Source organism: Ostrinia nubilalis, chromosome 12 (genome assembly GCF_963855985.1).
Source record: "Ostrinia nubilalis chromosome 12, ilOstNubi1.1, whole genome shotgun sequence".
In the NCBI taxonomy this organism is placed as follows: domain Eukaryota; kingdom Metazoa; phylum Arthropoda; class Insecta; order Lepidoptera; family Crambidae; genus Ostrinia; species Ostrinia nubilalis.
In genome coordinates this window covers 15,697,446-15,714,428 of record NC_087099.1, presented here as the reverse complement: position 1 = coordinate 15,714,428, position 16,983 = coordinate 15,697,446, and the positions used below count along the sequence as shown (strand labels likewise).

The 16,983-nt window shown below is 37.3% G+C and overlaps 1 protein-coding gene across 1 annotated transcript in view; it reads left to right on the top strand.

Moving 5' to 3' along the window:
- The window catches only part of LOC135076739 (immunoglobulin superfamily DCC subclass member 3-like), a 132,542-nt gene that overhangs the window by 103,368 nt on the left and 12,191 nt on the right, over window positions 1-16,983 (top strand). The window contains exons 4-7 of the mRNA XM_063971160.1: window positions 13,262-13,406; window positions 14,044-14,109; window positions 15,153-15,336; window positions 16,052-16,192. Of these exons, the coding sequence (XP_063827230.1) occupies window positions 13,262-13,406; window positions 14,044-14,109; window positions 15,153-15,336; window positions 16,052-16,192 (536 nt within the window). The remainder of the gene's footprint in view (window positions 1-13,261; window positions 13,407-14,043; window positions 14,110-15,152; window positions 15,337-16,051; window positions 16,193-16,983) is intronic.

Sequence of the window (16,983 nt, the reverse complement as noted above, 5' to 3'; positions counted from 1 at the left end):
GGCTATCCGAGAGCTTAAACAAACCCTTCTTTTACAGCCAGTATTGTTTAATGCCCTGAAACTCTACCTATTCTGGTAGAATATTACTACAGATTACAGATGCCGGCTACTGCGCACGGGTAGATATACAGTGTGTCCGGGCATGTAGTGATCAAACTTTAAGGGCGTAATCTATGGACAATTTTATCGATGAAAATACTTTAAATTTGGGGCTTGACCCATTTCTCGCAAATTTACAAGGATTTAAGTTTTTAATTTTAATTTTTCACCTCTTCCTTCAAAAACAAGTGATAGCGTGGGTAGCTTAACACTAATAAGCAAAAATTTTATATCATGCGATAGCCAATAAAATGATCTATTAGTAAAAGTAGAAAACAGATACAAGTTTCATACATTTTATGGGTGTAAGAATGGATTTAATTAGAAATAAACATGATTTTTTTCACTTCTTTTTAGGTTATTTCCCATCACAAGAAAAACCAGGTCGTTAAGGTATGTTTTATTTGCATTGTATTATTAGTATTTGAGCTATTCTACAAAACGAATGTAAATTTATTAGTCTACGTCAATTAGTTTCGACGTAATTGTTGAACAAAGATACCCCTTCCCAGCGGTTTCCATAGCGCGTCGGAATAGGTTGTGCGATTCTTTCAGGCCGTGCATTTTCGCATGTTAGCAGCGCTATGAAACCGGCTGGGAAGGGGTATCTTTGTTCAACAATTGCGTCGAAACTAATAGACGTAGACTAATAAATTTACATTCGTTTTGTAGAATAGCTCAAACACTAATAATACCATGCAAATAAAACATACTTTAACGACCTGGTTTTTCTTGTGTTGGAAAATAACTGAAAAAGAAGTGAAAAAAATCTGGTTTTTTTTAAATTAAATCCATTCTTACTCCCATAAAATGTATGAAACTTGTGTCTGTTTTCTACTTCTACTAAAAGATAATTTTATTGGCTATCGCATGATATAAAATATTTGCTTATTAATGTTAAGCTACCCACGCTTTCACTTGTTTTTAAAGGAAGAGGTGAAAACTAAAAATTAAAAACTTAAATCCTCGTAATTTTGCGAGAAATGGGTCAAGCCCCAAATTTCAAGCATTTTCATCGATAAAATTGTCCATAGATTTCGCCTTTAAAGTTTGATCACTACATGCCCGGACACACTGTATAATAGGAATATTAATTTAAAAAATAAGTATGCCTATATTAAAAAATAGGATTCTAATGCGGAAAGATTTTTTCAAATCAATCCCACAGTTTTTCAGTTTATTCGTTACAAACATCGAGGATGCTGGCTGCATTTCCTCGCTGGATAGCAATACTATAGGCTAGTTTCCTAAAAAAATTTTTTTAGTCCATCATGTTTAATATCAAAAAATATTGGACACATATATTTTTATTTGTCAATCTAACAAATAATTACATAGTTATGGTGCGTTGAAGTTCCGCACGACGTCACAACGTGCGGCACTTTTATGCAAGCATTGACGTCACGGGCCTCTTCTTATGAACTTTGGCGCGCTTTATCTCTTTAAATTTTCATTAGTTTGAAAACGTGAAAAATACGTGTAGAGTATTTTTTGATAAGTTAACTGACGGACTAATTAAAACTCTTGCTTTTTGACCCAGGAAACATCCCTATTCTATGGAAAATATTCATCATCATCATCATTTCAGCCATAGGACGTCCACTGCTGAACATAGGCCTCCCCCAATGCTTTCCATGTTGCCCGGTTGGTAGCGGCCTGCGTCCAGCGCTTTCCTACTACCTTTATGATGTCGTCGTATTGAAAATATTACCTATCTAGATTCATTAATTCAAACAATATCATGATCTTATTAGTATTTAGAGCATTACAACACCGACTATTTATTCACCTCTGCCTATTTACTAATGCCAGTTCTGGTTTAATTACAATTACCGTCCCAATTAATAGTAATTACATATCAAAGACTAGACACCGACGCGGCGTTGCTTCAAACGTGTACCTAATGGAAGTCCAACTTTGGATAATTACTTTAATTTTTAATTATAATGGTGCGTTCACACCGGGAGTACCTATCCGTGCGTGAGTAATCGGGTACACCGAGTATTTCGATGACGATGCTGATGGCGATGACATGAGAAAATTTCATTCCATAAAAGTAAATCTTTGGCAAAAAGGTAGGAATTTCGAATTCAGAATGTTTTATACAACTTGTACTGGATTTTTTTTTATGTGTTTTTATTTCAACGTACAGTCATATAAAAGTAAGCATTTTCGTTCAATTACACACAAGATGGTACTGAAATTGTTGTATTTATTTACTTTGAATTCAATGAGGGTTTACATAATTGAGAATGTTACTAGGTATGCAAAATCACTTGAAACCGATGTTACAGTTAAGCTTTTACATTTACAAATACATTAGTTTTTATTTCATTCAAAAATACCCAGTAGTTATGATTTTATAGGCATTCAAAGTTCGCTTAAATATTGAGTCCCGCCGACGGTCACGTGACCCCGCGTGACGTACATTCACAGTGTCCGCTCACTAGAAAACGGATATAAACATACTTAAATACATTTTTTTTGTAAATACAAACTTATTATACATATTAACACCCAGACCCATCACAGAAATTAAAATTGAACCAAACCCAAACTTGATGCGATTGTGTCGTTTTATTGCGAATTACCTTCCAGCTACATCATTAGACCCTGATTACTATATAGAATTAAAGTACTCATCAATACAAAACGAACGAGCCCAAACTCGATGGATTTAAGTCGTTTTATTATAGAGTTCCTATGGCCACCTTCCAGCTCCATCATCAGATCAGCTCCATGTCATCATAATATTGCATGGTCATCCAAATCACATGTGTTTGGGAAATTTCAGCTTAATCGGTTGCCTGGAAGTGGGTCTTAATTCAGCTTGCAAGATTCCACCCATACAAATATGAGCCAGTCACTGTAATATGACGTCACGCGCATAAAATGGCGGGCTGGCCGCCGCCCGCACTTTTAAAATTCAATATCTTGGAAACTAATTGACGTATCGAAATAATTCTTTCACGTGTATTTTTTATTTTTAACAGAGAATACAGAAAGCTAAAAAACAAAATTAGTGAACATTCTTCATTGCGCTTACCAGTTGGCGTCACTGGCGAATTATAGGACCTCACTTGACAGTGGCGCCAATCTAGTTGCGGTAGTCCAAATGCGTAGTCCTCTTACTTACCGCTTCAATACATAGGTACCAGTTGGCGCCACAATCTTAGCCTAGGCGCTGACAACAAACTTTTTATCGGCCGATAGTTTAGTCGGGCAGTTAATCAGTATGGGCATGAAGTGCGCACATTATACCGATTGACCCTTCATACAAATTGGAATCGGGCCCAACTATCAACCGCCTAAAAATCGGTGGTCTGCGCCTAGGATCATACGAAAGTGACAGAACTTTACTTGACAATGGCGCCAACTGGTAAGAGTAATTAAGGTGAGTGAGAGAGCGTGTCTTATTGTGACCATGTACACGTAACTTTACGTCTTAAATCAACTTATTCTAAGTTGTATGGAATGCAGGAAATGCAGATGACATCAAGCGATTGGGTAATGCATCAGTGATTAGGACCGGTGTGTGAATGTGGTGGTAATTAATCAAGCAACGGGTATTGAATGCACAAGGTTCGGTTGGACGAGTGTAATCACCATTTAATTTTATATTGATACTGTGGGCTGAGTGTGAGTTTACATTAAACGTCGTCACTAATGAGCGCGTTAGAAAAATGTATGAACATTTTAGTTCTTGAACTTATCCGCTAGGGGCGCTGTACAATCCGTCATACATTTAATGTCATTATTTTATGCGCTCACTAGTGAGCCCGTTTGATGTAAACTCACACTAGGCCCTCTGATGTCAGCATCAAAAGTGTTTCTCTCTAGTTTGTTTTGAGGAATTACCTCCAGCATAGGTACTTACATCAGTGCAAAATAAAACTTAAAAAATATAACTGTAAGAAAAGTCTTACATTTATTGAATATTTTTTTACCACCTAAGTATCCATCTTTTATCTACTTGACACTGTATTCCAAAAACTGTTATTGTATGGCTATACGAATATTTAATAAATTACCAAACAATGTAAAAATGTTAACCTTTACCAAATTTAAAAGTGCAGTTTTTGACTTTTTGTTAATTAAAATGTATTATACAGTGAATGACTTTTTAAATGATAGAATGATGTGACATCGGTAATGTAACTTAATTTGACATCTTACAATTAATTTAAATTTCTTTGACATTTGCAATTCAAATTTTGTTCCCTGACATGTATTTATTGTATTGTTACTTGTTACTATCATGGTATATGAAAAACAACTATGAGTAAAATAAGTATTTTGAGTTGTAAAAATATGTAAAATCTAAGACCAAATGTAGCAATAACAATTAACATAACTTTAAGAACAAAAACTTTTGCACGTCGCATGCGACAGAATATGCTGGAATTAACTAAATTAACACCAATCTAACCATGTTCTTGCAAATAAATGATTTTATTATTATTATTATTATTATTAAGGGTCCTTATTAAAAGTGGCCACTTCTGCCATGAAAACGGCTTAGCGACGAGGAGAGAACTTTAAGTAATTGCAAATAACTAGCCAACCAAAAGATCAGTTAGGAAACTTCGCAGATTTTTTAATTTGGTCCTTTTTAGAAGGTATAAATAAAATAATTTTCATCCGTTAATAAATTTGACTTACGTTGGAGCTTTACATCAAAGTTTATAAAAAGCTAATGTTTGAAAACATCTAGGTACTTAAACCGGGAGTACGTGTTTAAAGCAGCATAAACCAGGGATATTAAAATAAAATCCTTTTAACATTTTACCTGTTTCTAAAGTATAATTTATCGTATCTTAGTAACGAAGGTAAATTTCCTTCCTTTGATTTTAATTGGCATTTCAATACCTTGACTTGACGACAAAATTTTCGAAGGCCGATTTTCATAACAAACTGTTTTAATACCTACCGATAGTTCAAAGATGTCAGTTATTCCCAAAAGTAAAGCAAAATTCTCTCAAAGGATCACAGTGATTGATCGGAGCCGGCGAATCTCTCTCGCCAATATTGTTTTAAGAATTTTGACCTTTGAGAATTGCTACCTTTCTACGAAATTTATGGAGGTAAGGGAATGCAGAGAATCAGTTACGCTAAGATTCATTTAATAGGTGTGTCCTAACATAGGACATATCGCTTCAGGATTGTAAAAGGGTTCGCCACCACACCGACGCTGGGACACACAGTCAAATCATTCTTTTGTGTTTTTTTATAGCCACAACGAGGAAGCTCTTGGCCTGTATCTCACCTTATGGTAAGTGATGATCAGGCCGAAGGTGGAAGCGAGCTGCACCCGGAATCCTCAACTACAGATTATGTGCTTTCAAAACGATTTTTCTACATAGAGTTTATAGAAATTTTCTTTTGACGCCACTTGGGGTCGTTAAATCGTGATCGCTTGCTGCGATACGTCTTCAAGTTACATTATCAAGAGACACTGGTCTCGAAGTGTTACAAATGGTCCTATTTTCTTACATTACAATAAATCCACAAGCAAAAAAGATAAGAATTATCCAAAGGTTAAAAAGGATAGGTTAAAAGGTTAAGATAATTATCTTTCTGGCTTGATTTATTTTCTAAAACTCAGTAGTTTAATCTATTGCGTAGATACTTTGTCTTTTAATGTTTTATTTTACGATTTCGTTCATTTTCCTAAAAGGATAACACTTCATTAGAATGAATTTACATTTTTGATATACGACGTTTCGCAAAGCAATGTGTAATAAATACGAGTATTTATGTACATAATATACAATCCAGAAGAGGCTGTTTAGGAGCTTACAAGTGGTGCAATTCCTTTAGCCAAATCGTGTGTACGAAAAACAACCATAAAAACGGTTTGATACGATAACAAAAATAAAGATCCAGAATTGGTATGGCTTACTTTTGGTCAGTATTAAGTATGTTTGGTCTTTTGACTATTATAATAAAATTTGAAATTAATTGGCCCATGGTTAATGGGTTTTTTGAGTTCCCAAGTGTGATTTTTCTCTTGATAAAACCAATCTACACGATTAGAGGTAGGTAATTGCTTGTATTTGATATAATTATTGTTTCGTATTAGTTGTAGGTAATATGAATAAAAAAGAAAATGATTTTTCAAAGCGTTTGATGTTGTTGTATTTGAATTGGGTACCTACTTAATTTCCATTCTAAGAAGGAGGATATAATAACACAAGTCTCGATTTACATTAAGATAGCTACAGATGTTTTCCAGGAATTTTGGATGGAACGGAAAGTTCCTATAATGTTTTTTTCACGCTAACTCCTCCGTATGAAATACATTTTATTTGTATTTGAGAAAATAAATGAAAAAGTGTGCTAGATTTACGAAACCTTAATATTATTACATACACTAAGTATATCTTTTAGATATAGTTAAAACAAGTGTTTCCTTAAAAAGACCATACTCGGCAAACATAAACCTACTGTTTTTTCAGTACCTACTTAGTATTAGGTAGGTACTCGTACTTCAATTTGCAATCAACTATAAGTTTACTCAAATCACTAGATACTTATGTAGTTTGCTGTCAATGTTATTCGGCTGTGTAACATTGTTAGTTTCAATTGCCACAGGTTCAGTTTTACCTCAATTCCTGAGCGCATCCATCTTCCTCAGTCCCGTCGACGACCAGCTTGCCAGGTTTACTGACAAACCATCCATCACCCTGCTGATTGATAACCAGGAAATAATCCGATAAGCTGTCCAGCATTTATCTGGAGACCTGTTTTTTACGTATTTAGAAACTACAAACAGCAGAATTCTATTCCGACTTTTTTCAGTTTATATTTTTTTTAAGTTTTAATAAACATTTCGCTCTGGTAGGTGAGATGGTGGTTTGTAAAATCTATCACTAGGGTCGAGACCAGTAGGCCTAAGATGCGCGCCGCGATAAGCGGTTATCACGCCGTTTTATCGATTTTGCCCATACATTTTGACGTCGATAAAAGTTATCACGGCGCGCATCTTAGGCCTACAGGATCAATAACTCAATCTTGCGAACACAAAAAAGGATAAGGATACAATATCTAGTTCTGTAGTTACAAGAATTTGACTTGTATGGACGAAATTCTAATTGGGTTTCTTCTAGCAATAATGGTGAGCAACCCGTGAAGCTCAATATTTAGAGCAAAAAGTGACGCGTAACTTGTTGCTTTCGAATAAAACTAAATTTTAATGTGTAGCATCAGCAAAAGCCGTAATTTTATAATTAACTAGGGGCTGCTCACGACTTAATTCGTACAAATTCGTATCCCGTTTTACCACCTTAGGGGTTGAATTTTGTAAAATACCGTCTTAGTTGGCACGTGCTAAAAAATACCCCCATATAAAATTTAAGACTCCTAGCACTTGTTGTTTCTGAGATTTCATGATGAGTGAATCAGTCAGTGACCTTTCGCTACTTTTATGTATAACTAATAACGTAATACCTACCATATTATTATTCTGTGGTAAGTAATACGTTAGGTCACAAAATAATACTATAAAGAAGATGACTTCCAGCTATTCACTTTGCTTTGGTAGGTATCTGAGGTTGTAAAAGATGATATATCTAATTATATTCTAATGTACTGTACGTACCTACGAGTACCTAGATGATCGAATTTATGATAATAGTATTGTTGTCACCTCAAACGTAATTTTCCAAGTATCCGATATTGAAATAGGAATATTATTAAGGTGGATATCGGGGATTTGGTTCCTAGAAGCTTTTGCCTCGTTTGTTTGAAAATCGATATTGGCTTCTTTCTATGTCTAATTTTGGATAGTAATAGTGTAACTCGTTTCTAGGAACTTATCAAAGGAAGGACTGTCCATTGTTGATTGATTTTCGACCATTGTGCTTTGACCTTTGGTACTGAGAAAAGTGGTATATCAGATTACAGATTGGTATTGGTCAGTTCCAAGATGGAATATAGGTATCTAGAGTTGAGTTTTCTATTCCACTTTGTGTTTGGGCAAATAACCTTGCCATAATTATGTTCCATGAAAACCATTGCCGAGTAGCAAAAACTTCGAGTAGCTATCCAAATTGGTAAGTCACTGAGGCCAGGCCACTATTCATCTCCATCATTACCTAGTTATATTTAGAGCCTATCTCTCTCTGATTGCGGAGGTAAATTATAATAAATAATAAAATAAATAATAAATAAATAGTCTTTATTTTCTCATCACAAACATTACAATGACACAAGTTATTAAGCACATTACAAATTCATAAAACACAGTTGTTTGTGTGAGACTGATGCCTGTGATAGGTATTTGCATACCTGTAGTACAGGTCATCAGGCTCCCACCACCCCAGATATTGGCGATATTGGCACAAATTAGAATTAATTTAAGAACCGATAGTATATTACTATGACTCAGACATGGTAGTGATGTATGGCAACGTATTAACTATTAATTAACCTAATTTATCTAATCAGAAAAGGAACACTAGGATTTGTTATTGTAGTGTGTGTGTGGTGTGTGTGTGTGTGTGTGTGTGTGTGTGTGTGTGTGTGTGTGTGTGTGTGTGTGTGTGTGTGTGTGTGTGTGTGTGTGTGTGTGTGTGTGTGTGTGTGTGTGTGTGTGTATGTGTGTGTATATGTATGAGCATCGTTAAGTGAGCGTGTGAAAGTACTTTTCAGTTTGATCATAACTTTTAGTTAAAAGGAAGCATCGTAAGCTTTTTTTCAATTCAAAAAATGTCAGTTGGTATATAGGAAGTTCGGCGTTAATTTTATTATATAAAGAGGGTCCCAGATAGAAAAAGAATCTCTTGGTGAAAGAGTAGGCAGTTGAAGGAACAGTATAAATTTTGTCCTTACGGCGTTTATCTATCTGTACATGGGGAGTTACTTTGTGTTGAAGACGAATGACATCAAGTATGAATAATTGGCGCACAGTCAAAACTTTGCATATCTGGTAAAGTGCTTGTGTCGGAAAGAGCATATGGCGAAAAGTGGCTACTTTAAGAATCGCCCGTTGAGCCACTTCAAGCGGCTTCAGAGTAGACTTCGGGACACCTCCCCAACAGGAAATACAGTACGTAAGTATCGAGCGACACAGTGCATAGTAAACGTTCTGTAGGATTGTGGGGTTCGCTACATGCCTAAGGGTTTTAAAGACAAAGATAAGTTTACGCAATCTACCTGTAAGGAGTTGAATGTGGTTCTTAAAGTTAAGGTGCTTATCTATGTTTATACCCAGGTATTTAATTGTGTCTACTGTGGACAGTTGTGGACAGTCGCAAGAGGATAGTGACCAGTTAGAGCAAGAATGAGCCTTTAGGCAAAGTCCAGTTGGCGGCTGTGTAGCTGAGCTAATAGAAAAGGTAACGACTTTAGTTTTAGACGTGTTCAAAGTGAGCTTGTGACTAGTCAACCAAGAAAAAGCTGTGTTGATTCCATCTTGGGCCACCCGTTCTAAGTCCGACCAGGAGTCAGCTGTAAAGGTAAGTGCGGTATCGTCAGCGAAGGAGATGATGTGATTATTGAGTATGCTAAGATTGCTAAGGTCATTAATAAATATTAAGAAGAGAGTCGGGCCAAGAATACTGCCCTGGGGAACGCCATAGTTAATAGGCAGTTCATTACTAACAAAGTTTTTCATTTTAACTGCCTGAGTTCTATCTGACAAGTAGCTATGAAAAAAGTCCAGTTGATTACCTCTGACACCCATTTTTTCGAGCTTTATTAGAAGAGATTCGGTGGAGACGGTGTCAAACGCTTTGGTGAGATCTAGGAATATGGTTAGTACTTTTTTATTTGAGTTAAGTGACTTAACTATAGTATCCAGTAGTTCATGAACTGCGTCAGTCGTTGATCTATTTTTCCTAAAGCCAAACTGTTGTGGCGACAAAAGGTTATAGTGTTCCAGGTAATCGACAAGCCTCTTGTTTACAATACGCTCTAGCACCTTGGAAACAGCTGGTAAGATTGCAATGGGACGGTAGTTGGTAACTAGATTCCCGTCACCGCTCTTGAAAATGGGTTGTACTATTGCCTTTTTTAATGCGGTTGGAAAGACGCCTTTAAGAAAACATAGGTTAAATATGTGGGAGAGTATGGGCGACAGGATAGTGGAATATCGTTTAAGTATGACCGGAGAAATACCATCTCCACCCATAGCAGCATTCGATCTAAGTGACCAGATGGTATTATAGACCTCTTCAGCATCAGTATCTGAAAGTGCGAAGGAGGAGGATTGCTGATTCGAGTGGAGCGTGTGTGATACCCGGGAGACACTACTAAACTTATGAGCAAGTTCTTCTCCTATATTTACAAAGTAGCTATTCACCATATTGCAGGACTGTATGGGATTTTGATCTAAGGTAAGTAATTTATTAGAAGTTTCTGGTTGTTTACTAGTATATGTAATTCTTTTAATATTATTCCACAATAGTTTTGGATTATTACGAGCCTTATTTAGTTCTTGGGTGTCATATTGCCTTTTAACTTTTTTGATAATTTTAGAACAAAAATTACGATATCTGGTATAGGTTAACCTAATAACCTCGTTTTCAGGTGATTTTATATGTTTTTTATGAAGTTTGTCTCTATTCCTCATGCACCGGAGTAAGCCTGGAGTGATCCACGGCTTGATTATCGTTCTCCGTGAAGAAATTTTTATTTTGGAGCTATTAATTGTTATGGCACTTGAGATTATATTTATAAACTCATTGGTAGACGTTTCAGGGTCATCAGATTTAAGAATAGCCGAGAAGTCAATGTTTTTGAAAGTTTCATCTAGAGTAGCAAATTATGTAGAGGCCATTAAGATAGTACCACAGAATTGGTACTTTCAGTTTTCATAGGTGTTTTTGTTATTAAGACAAAAAATATGTCTGTATAATGTGGTGGGAACTAAAACAAAGGATGAGGGTTCTCTGAAATACCAATTGGTTTATTTAGGTATTAAGAATATTAAATCCAAAACTATTTGTTTCTTTTAAGGCCCACTATTTCTAATTTATCCGTGAAAGCTTTCGTTTGTTGTATTCCTCTGGAAGAGGTCAGACCTCAGGCGCAAACCCTCTTTAAGCCCGACGTCCCGAGATTGCTACCTCCGTTTGACGTCGCCTTTATGCTTTTGTTATTTATTTAGGCATTCGTCAAAAGAAAATAATAGACCCTTTTCAGAAGACCTAAATGTTGGCAAGCTATTTTTTATAGTTATTTGGGTAGTCTGCGGCAATTGTAACGAAAATGTCAGTATTAATAGTGGGTACGATAAAAATAACGAATAATACAACCCGGTCGTGTTAATTGCGCACTTGCCCCCTTAGACAAAACGCACTGTTTGATCGAATCGAAAATCGAATCCGTCAAAACTCTATACAAAAAAGGGGCTTTTCGACCACTTTGCGACTGGTTTGCGATTATAATTTGCACTTTGTCTAGACCCACTTGTAGCCGTGATGTCATATCGACGCTCTGGTACGGACGGGGCTTACGCGGGGAGGTGTGCGGGTGAGTGCGAGGGAGAGTCGCATTCCAGCGAGGTGCGCAGTGAACTCAAACGGATTGTACATAGTATGATAAGTATTTTCCGTTAGACATGTGATACCGGCACAGTAGAATAGGATAGAACGGATGGTGTAAGAGGCGACTAAGGGAGAAATAATACCATGCGATTATCCTTCGGCGGGGGGCACATAGCTCGTAGAGACGATGGCCGTTGGGGCAGAAAAGTTCTCGAGTGGTGACCACGGGCTGGAAGACGTAACGTGGGCAAGCCTCCTACTAGGTGGACCGATCTGGTGAAGGTGGAAGGAAGAGCCTGGATGCGGGCACAGCGCAGGACCGTTCATTATGGAAAACCTTGGAGGAGGCCTTTATCTAGCAGTGGACGTCATTTGGCTGAAACGACGACGACGATTATCCTTCAGGACTCCCCAACTCGTTTGGCGTGGGACTTTGACTTACTTCCTAAAATCCTCCCTTTGCGTCTGGTAAATTAGAGAGTAGTGGAGTGGAGTCTAAATGATCAGATGATGATGACAAAGGGTGTCAATTGATTAATAAATGTCAGGTTAACATTGACTGTATGGTTTCCCATAAAAGTTTTAATAAGGTCTTGTTTAAAACTTGTAGGTAGGTATAATGTCACAATATTATAGCAATCCCATTACAAAATTACCCAACAAACAGTAGTAACGAGCATTGGGCGAGTGGGAAGTGGGCGCCATCTTGCGAATCGGTCCCCGAGTTGGTAATGGACGTGTTTATAACTTCTTCCCGCCCTCGTACCACGGAACGAAAACATACCCTTGGGCGATATCGCTTAAAGCAAACTTTATGCAGGAAAAACTTAGTAAGGTTACGATAATATTGTTGTATTCGCAAGATATCATGGTAGAACTAATAATGGATTCAAAAAAGTAAAATATACCTTTTAAAATAAAACGCTATTTGGTTGTAAACACCGTAGTCACTACCAGACCATTCTAATCGTTGTTAATTGTACCCAATCAAGAAGTTTGGTTATCTTTCCCCCTTACTAATAAAAAGTTACACAGTTGTTGAACACTGTTTTAAAATGACATTTCCATACTAAACGTCACTTTAAAACACTGTTCAACGAGTGTGTAAGTTTTATTAGTAAGGGGGTTTATATTTAATTTATTTAATGTGACATTGTTGTTAAGTTTTTGCATGCCGACATTCGGTAGAGCACGCATGTACTTACATACTGCTTTATGTATAATTTGAACAAATATGTACCGTGTCTCTTACGCAAATAAATTATTTCTATTCTATCAATGCTTATGATATGCCATAGACTTCTAATATCCGAAAGTAACTCTAAAGGCAAAAGTGTCTGTCATTATACCGCTGAACCACTTTTGATCAGGTCTCATTCCTGATTCCTAGAATAAGAAATGAGTGGATGAAAGCGTGTACCAACGCGTAATATAAAGTTTTGAAACAAGAAAAAAGCGTTATTTTTTTGACAGACCTAAATCTAAGCAAATCCACCTAGTTCTTATGTTTTAACCCCTAGTGGTAATGCTTGTGTTACGATTGGGTTCGCCACAAATCTAGTCCAGCAGCGTTGGGGTTCGAACCTGCATTCCTCGGATGTCGATTCGGCCAGTCCGACACCCCGTTAGGCCACTGTTGCCTCAATTACTAAATGAACATTCCTTTGTTTCAGCCATGGACAAGCAGTTCTCTCGTCACCCTCAGAACGGCACGGCGAGGGCAGGCCAGCCGTACGCGCTGTCGTGCGAGGTGGCGTCTTCGCCTGCCGCCACCGTCTCCTGGCTGAGGGACGGCCAAAGCTTGTCTCATGATGACAGGTAACTTTCTTCTGTATACTTACTAGCTGGGTTAACTATCCTCAGTTATGACAACACTAAAAACATTACTCTCTTTTTTGGGTAGCGTATTCAGGGTGTTAGCTATCTATATATCAAATTTCATCAAAATCTGTCCAGCCGTTCGAAATAGTGGGACTTTTACCTAAAGAAAAATGACATTTAAAATAGGCCAGGACCTACTTATTCGCAGTTACGGCATTATCCTTAATTTTTGGACATCCTGTACAATTGAAATACTAGATATAAAAAAATATCCCTAATTTCCTGCAGAACAGAATAGTTACCTGAGAGATTTCTAGCGCGGCTTCTTCTCAGTATCTACTCGTACTGGCAGATATTTTTTTTTTCTGAAGCAGTGGTAAAAGGTTTAAGTTGTGGCCGTACGGCCGCCTCTTGGTCGGGCAACACTGGCCACTAAGAAAATGTATTTTTTTTTCGAAGACCAATATCGTTACACTTTTGTTTTTTCTCCTGCTCGACTATCAATTTCCCATAGCTAGTTACTTAATTTTTTAATTAAATTCACGTTAAATCTAAATATTGTAAAAAATAAATGACTATGATTTTAAGGATTAAGTCCACGTTATATTTTATTAATTTACCTGTCTTGTTTCAGATACATTTTCCTGAACAACCAGCTGCTTTTCACACAAATAAGAAAAGAAGATGCTGGTGTGTACAAGTATGTACCCATTCCTTATTAATAATATATTTTAGTCCAACATTTTGACTAGGCTTTCATTGATAAAAAAGTGCTGGTGGCATTTTCGTTTCACATTCTATACTGTAATTCCATATTTCGTCCCTCATTTTTGATATATAATCGACAGCACATCTCTACATTTTTGTTGTAAAATAACATTTATTACAATTTAATAAAGATTTGTACCGTAGTCTGTATATTTAAGCCGTGTTTACGTCGCTGACACCACCACGTGACATCGTGCAAACAAACGGATCGGTTACGTAGCTCAATTAACGGCGAATTTGAGCTTTCTGTTTATTGAAAGACCACACAGTAGCGGCCATTTTCCCATGAATCTGAAACCAGTGAAAATTTTCCTACTATAAATTCCACTACGCACCTCGCTTGATATGAATTCGTGAAAACGGACTCGGATTCACATACAATGCAAAAAATAGTAAATGAAAAATTATTTCTTGGTTGGTATGGGTCTTTTATTATGTAACCATACCTTTATTCATATTATAAAAAAAGTATTTAACTACGTTGTGGCTGCGCGACACTGGCCGCTAAGAAAAAACTTATTTCCTTTTCGACGACCGATATCGATGCTCGTTTGTTTTTTCTTCTCGCTCGACTCTTTATTTTTTATGTTACATACATTTTCCACGTGTAGATTTTGTAAATAATTTATTGTACGCTATATTTATGTTCTTACCGTATCTCGAGAATTAAATTACATCTACGAAAGCCCGAAGACACGAAACACACCACATTTAGGCCCAACGTTTACATTTAGCCACTACATAATTAATAGTAGGTACAAATAAAACACATTACAAAATTTTCTTACACCCGACAAACGATTGCTTAAGTGAAGCAGCAAATCGAACGCACAGCGTTGTATAGAGTGTTGTTCGTGTGATTGGTTCGTACGTCACCCTCTGCGTCCACGCGCATTTTAAGACCTCATAGGAATGTTTGTGAATACGGTTAGGAGATAATATAAGTATTTATTAATATTCATACTTCGTTAACAGATGTGTAGCAACAAATACGTACCTGAACAAGAACCGCATCAGCGACTCCGCGTGGCTGAGGGTGGAAGACCCGGTGGATGAGGAGCCGGCTCTGCTGGACATCCAGGGTGGAGTCAATATCACAGCGGCGAGGCACAGTCGAGTCCGGCTGCTGTGTCTTGTCACTGGCTGGCCTAGACCTAAGGTATCCTTACTTCTAATTTTCTTCTTCTTGTCACCAAACCTACACAGTGTCAGCCCAAAACTACGCTACAAGAGTGGCGTCAGTAGCCTTAATTAAATCTTGCTGCGTGCAGTTTTTTGGGCGCTTCATCTACTTTCCTGAGAAGCTCACTTAAAGAGGAGACCCAGTGGACTTGGGTAAACGTCTAGGTTACTTCAGTTCTAAGTCTTACTACTCAACCTTAACTGGTTAAGTTTAATTGAAAGTCAAACTGTAGATCCTGGTTACACAGAACTACAGCTATAAAGAAATGAGATGGTGGGATTAGTCCCGTGTCTATTGCACCAGCTCTTGTTTTTTTTTTCATTTGAACTTTGAGAACTTATAATGGACATTACACCTGCTCTTTCGGATCTTTAACCTATCTTACAAAAGGTTCATTTTATGACCATAAGTAGTTAAAGATGTCCCAACGTACAGTCAGCTTCAAATAATTAGTGATACCTAAGTTCGCAACACGTCTTTGTTACAATTGAAATAAGGTTATCATATCAACTTTTTGGCCACTTAGGTTTGACGCTGACTTCGTTCGTTCGTTTCAGCCAAATGACGTCCACTGCTAGACAAAGGCCTCCCCAAGGATTTCCATAACGACCGGTCCTGTGCATCCAGGCTCTTCCCTGACTGTATCTATCTAAAATTGGTAGACCAGTCTTCAAACTAGTTTTTTCTTCAGATAACATGGGAAATAACGGACTCCACGGGGCGGACGGCCACCATGGAGTACACGGAGGAGATCGTGGACCTCACCAGCCTGGAGCTCGACCTGGAGGGCGTCTACAAGTGCTCCGTCGACGGGTACACGCACGTTTATAAGGTATGTTCCTTCACTATCACTACATAGTATAAAACAAAGTCGCTTTGTTCTGTCTGTGCTTGTATGCTTAGATCTTTAAAAGTACGCAACGGATTTTGATGCGTTTTTTTAAATACATAGAGTAATTCATCATCATCATCATCATCATCAACAGCCCTTTACAGCCACTACTGGACTATGAGCCTCCTCCACTACAGTGAAGGGTTTTGCCATAATCTCCACGCTTGGCAGGCGGGTTGGAGATCGCAGTTTAAAAGATTGATGTTTTTCAGAGAGTGATTCAAGAGGAACGTTTATAATGTATACCTACTTACTCGTAGAATCCATGCGAAGCTGGGGTGGGTCGCTAGTTTGCTATAATACTAAGCACTTTCTCTCTTGCTTTCTTACTGTCTTTTTGATCAATGACTTCTTGGGCACACTGAGCGTGAACAAAGCTTGTTAGGTACATGGACATTGTTTAGGATACTAAATTGTAATTGTACATTATTACGTCAGACTTCTGTGATAGATTTCTATGTTCGGGCAAATATACGGTACCATTACCAAATAAAAGGGCACTTATACAAATTGCACCATTTTAATTAGTATTATGATAGACAGAATAAATAATATGAATCCCAAGTACGATTCCGAATTTAGCATTTGCGGTTGATTAGCTTAATCAACCGCAAATACTAAAGCAAAAGGCGTACTAATTCTACGCCTTCCTTGTCCATTTTAGGTGTTTACTAAATTAGACGTTCCCTTTGTGAATGATAAGAAAATTACTCGAAAATCACAGCCTGTGA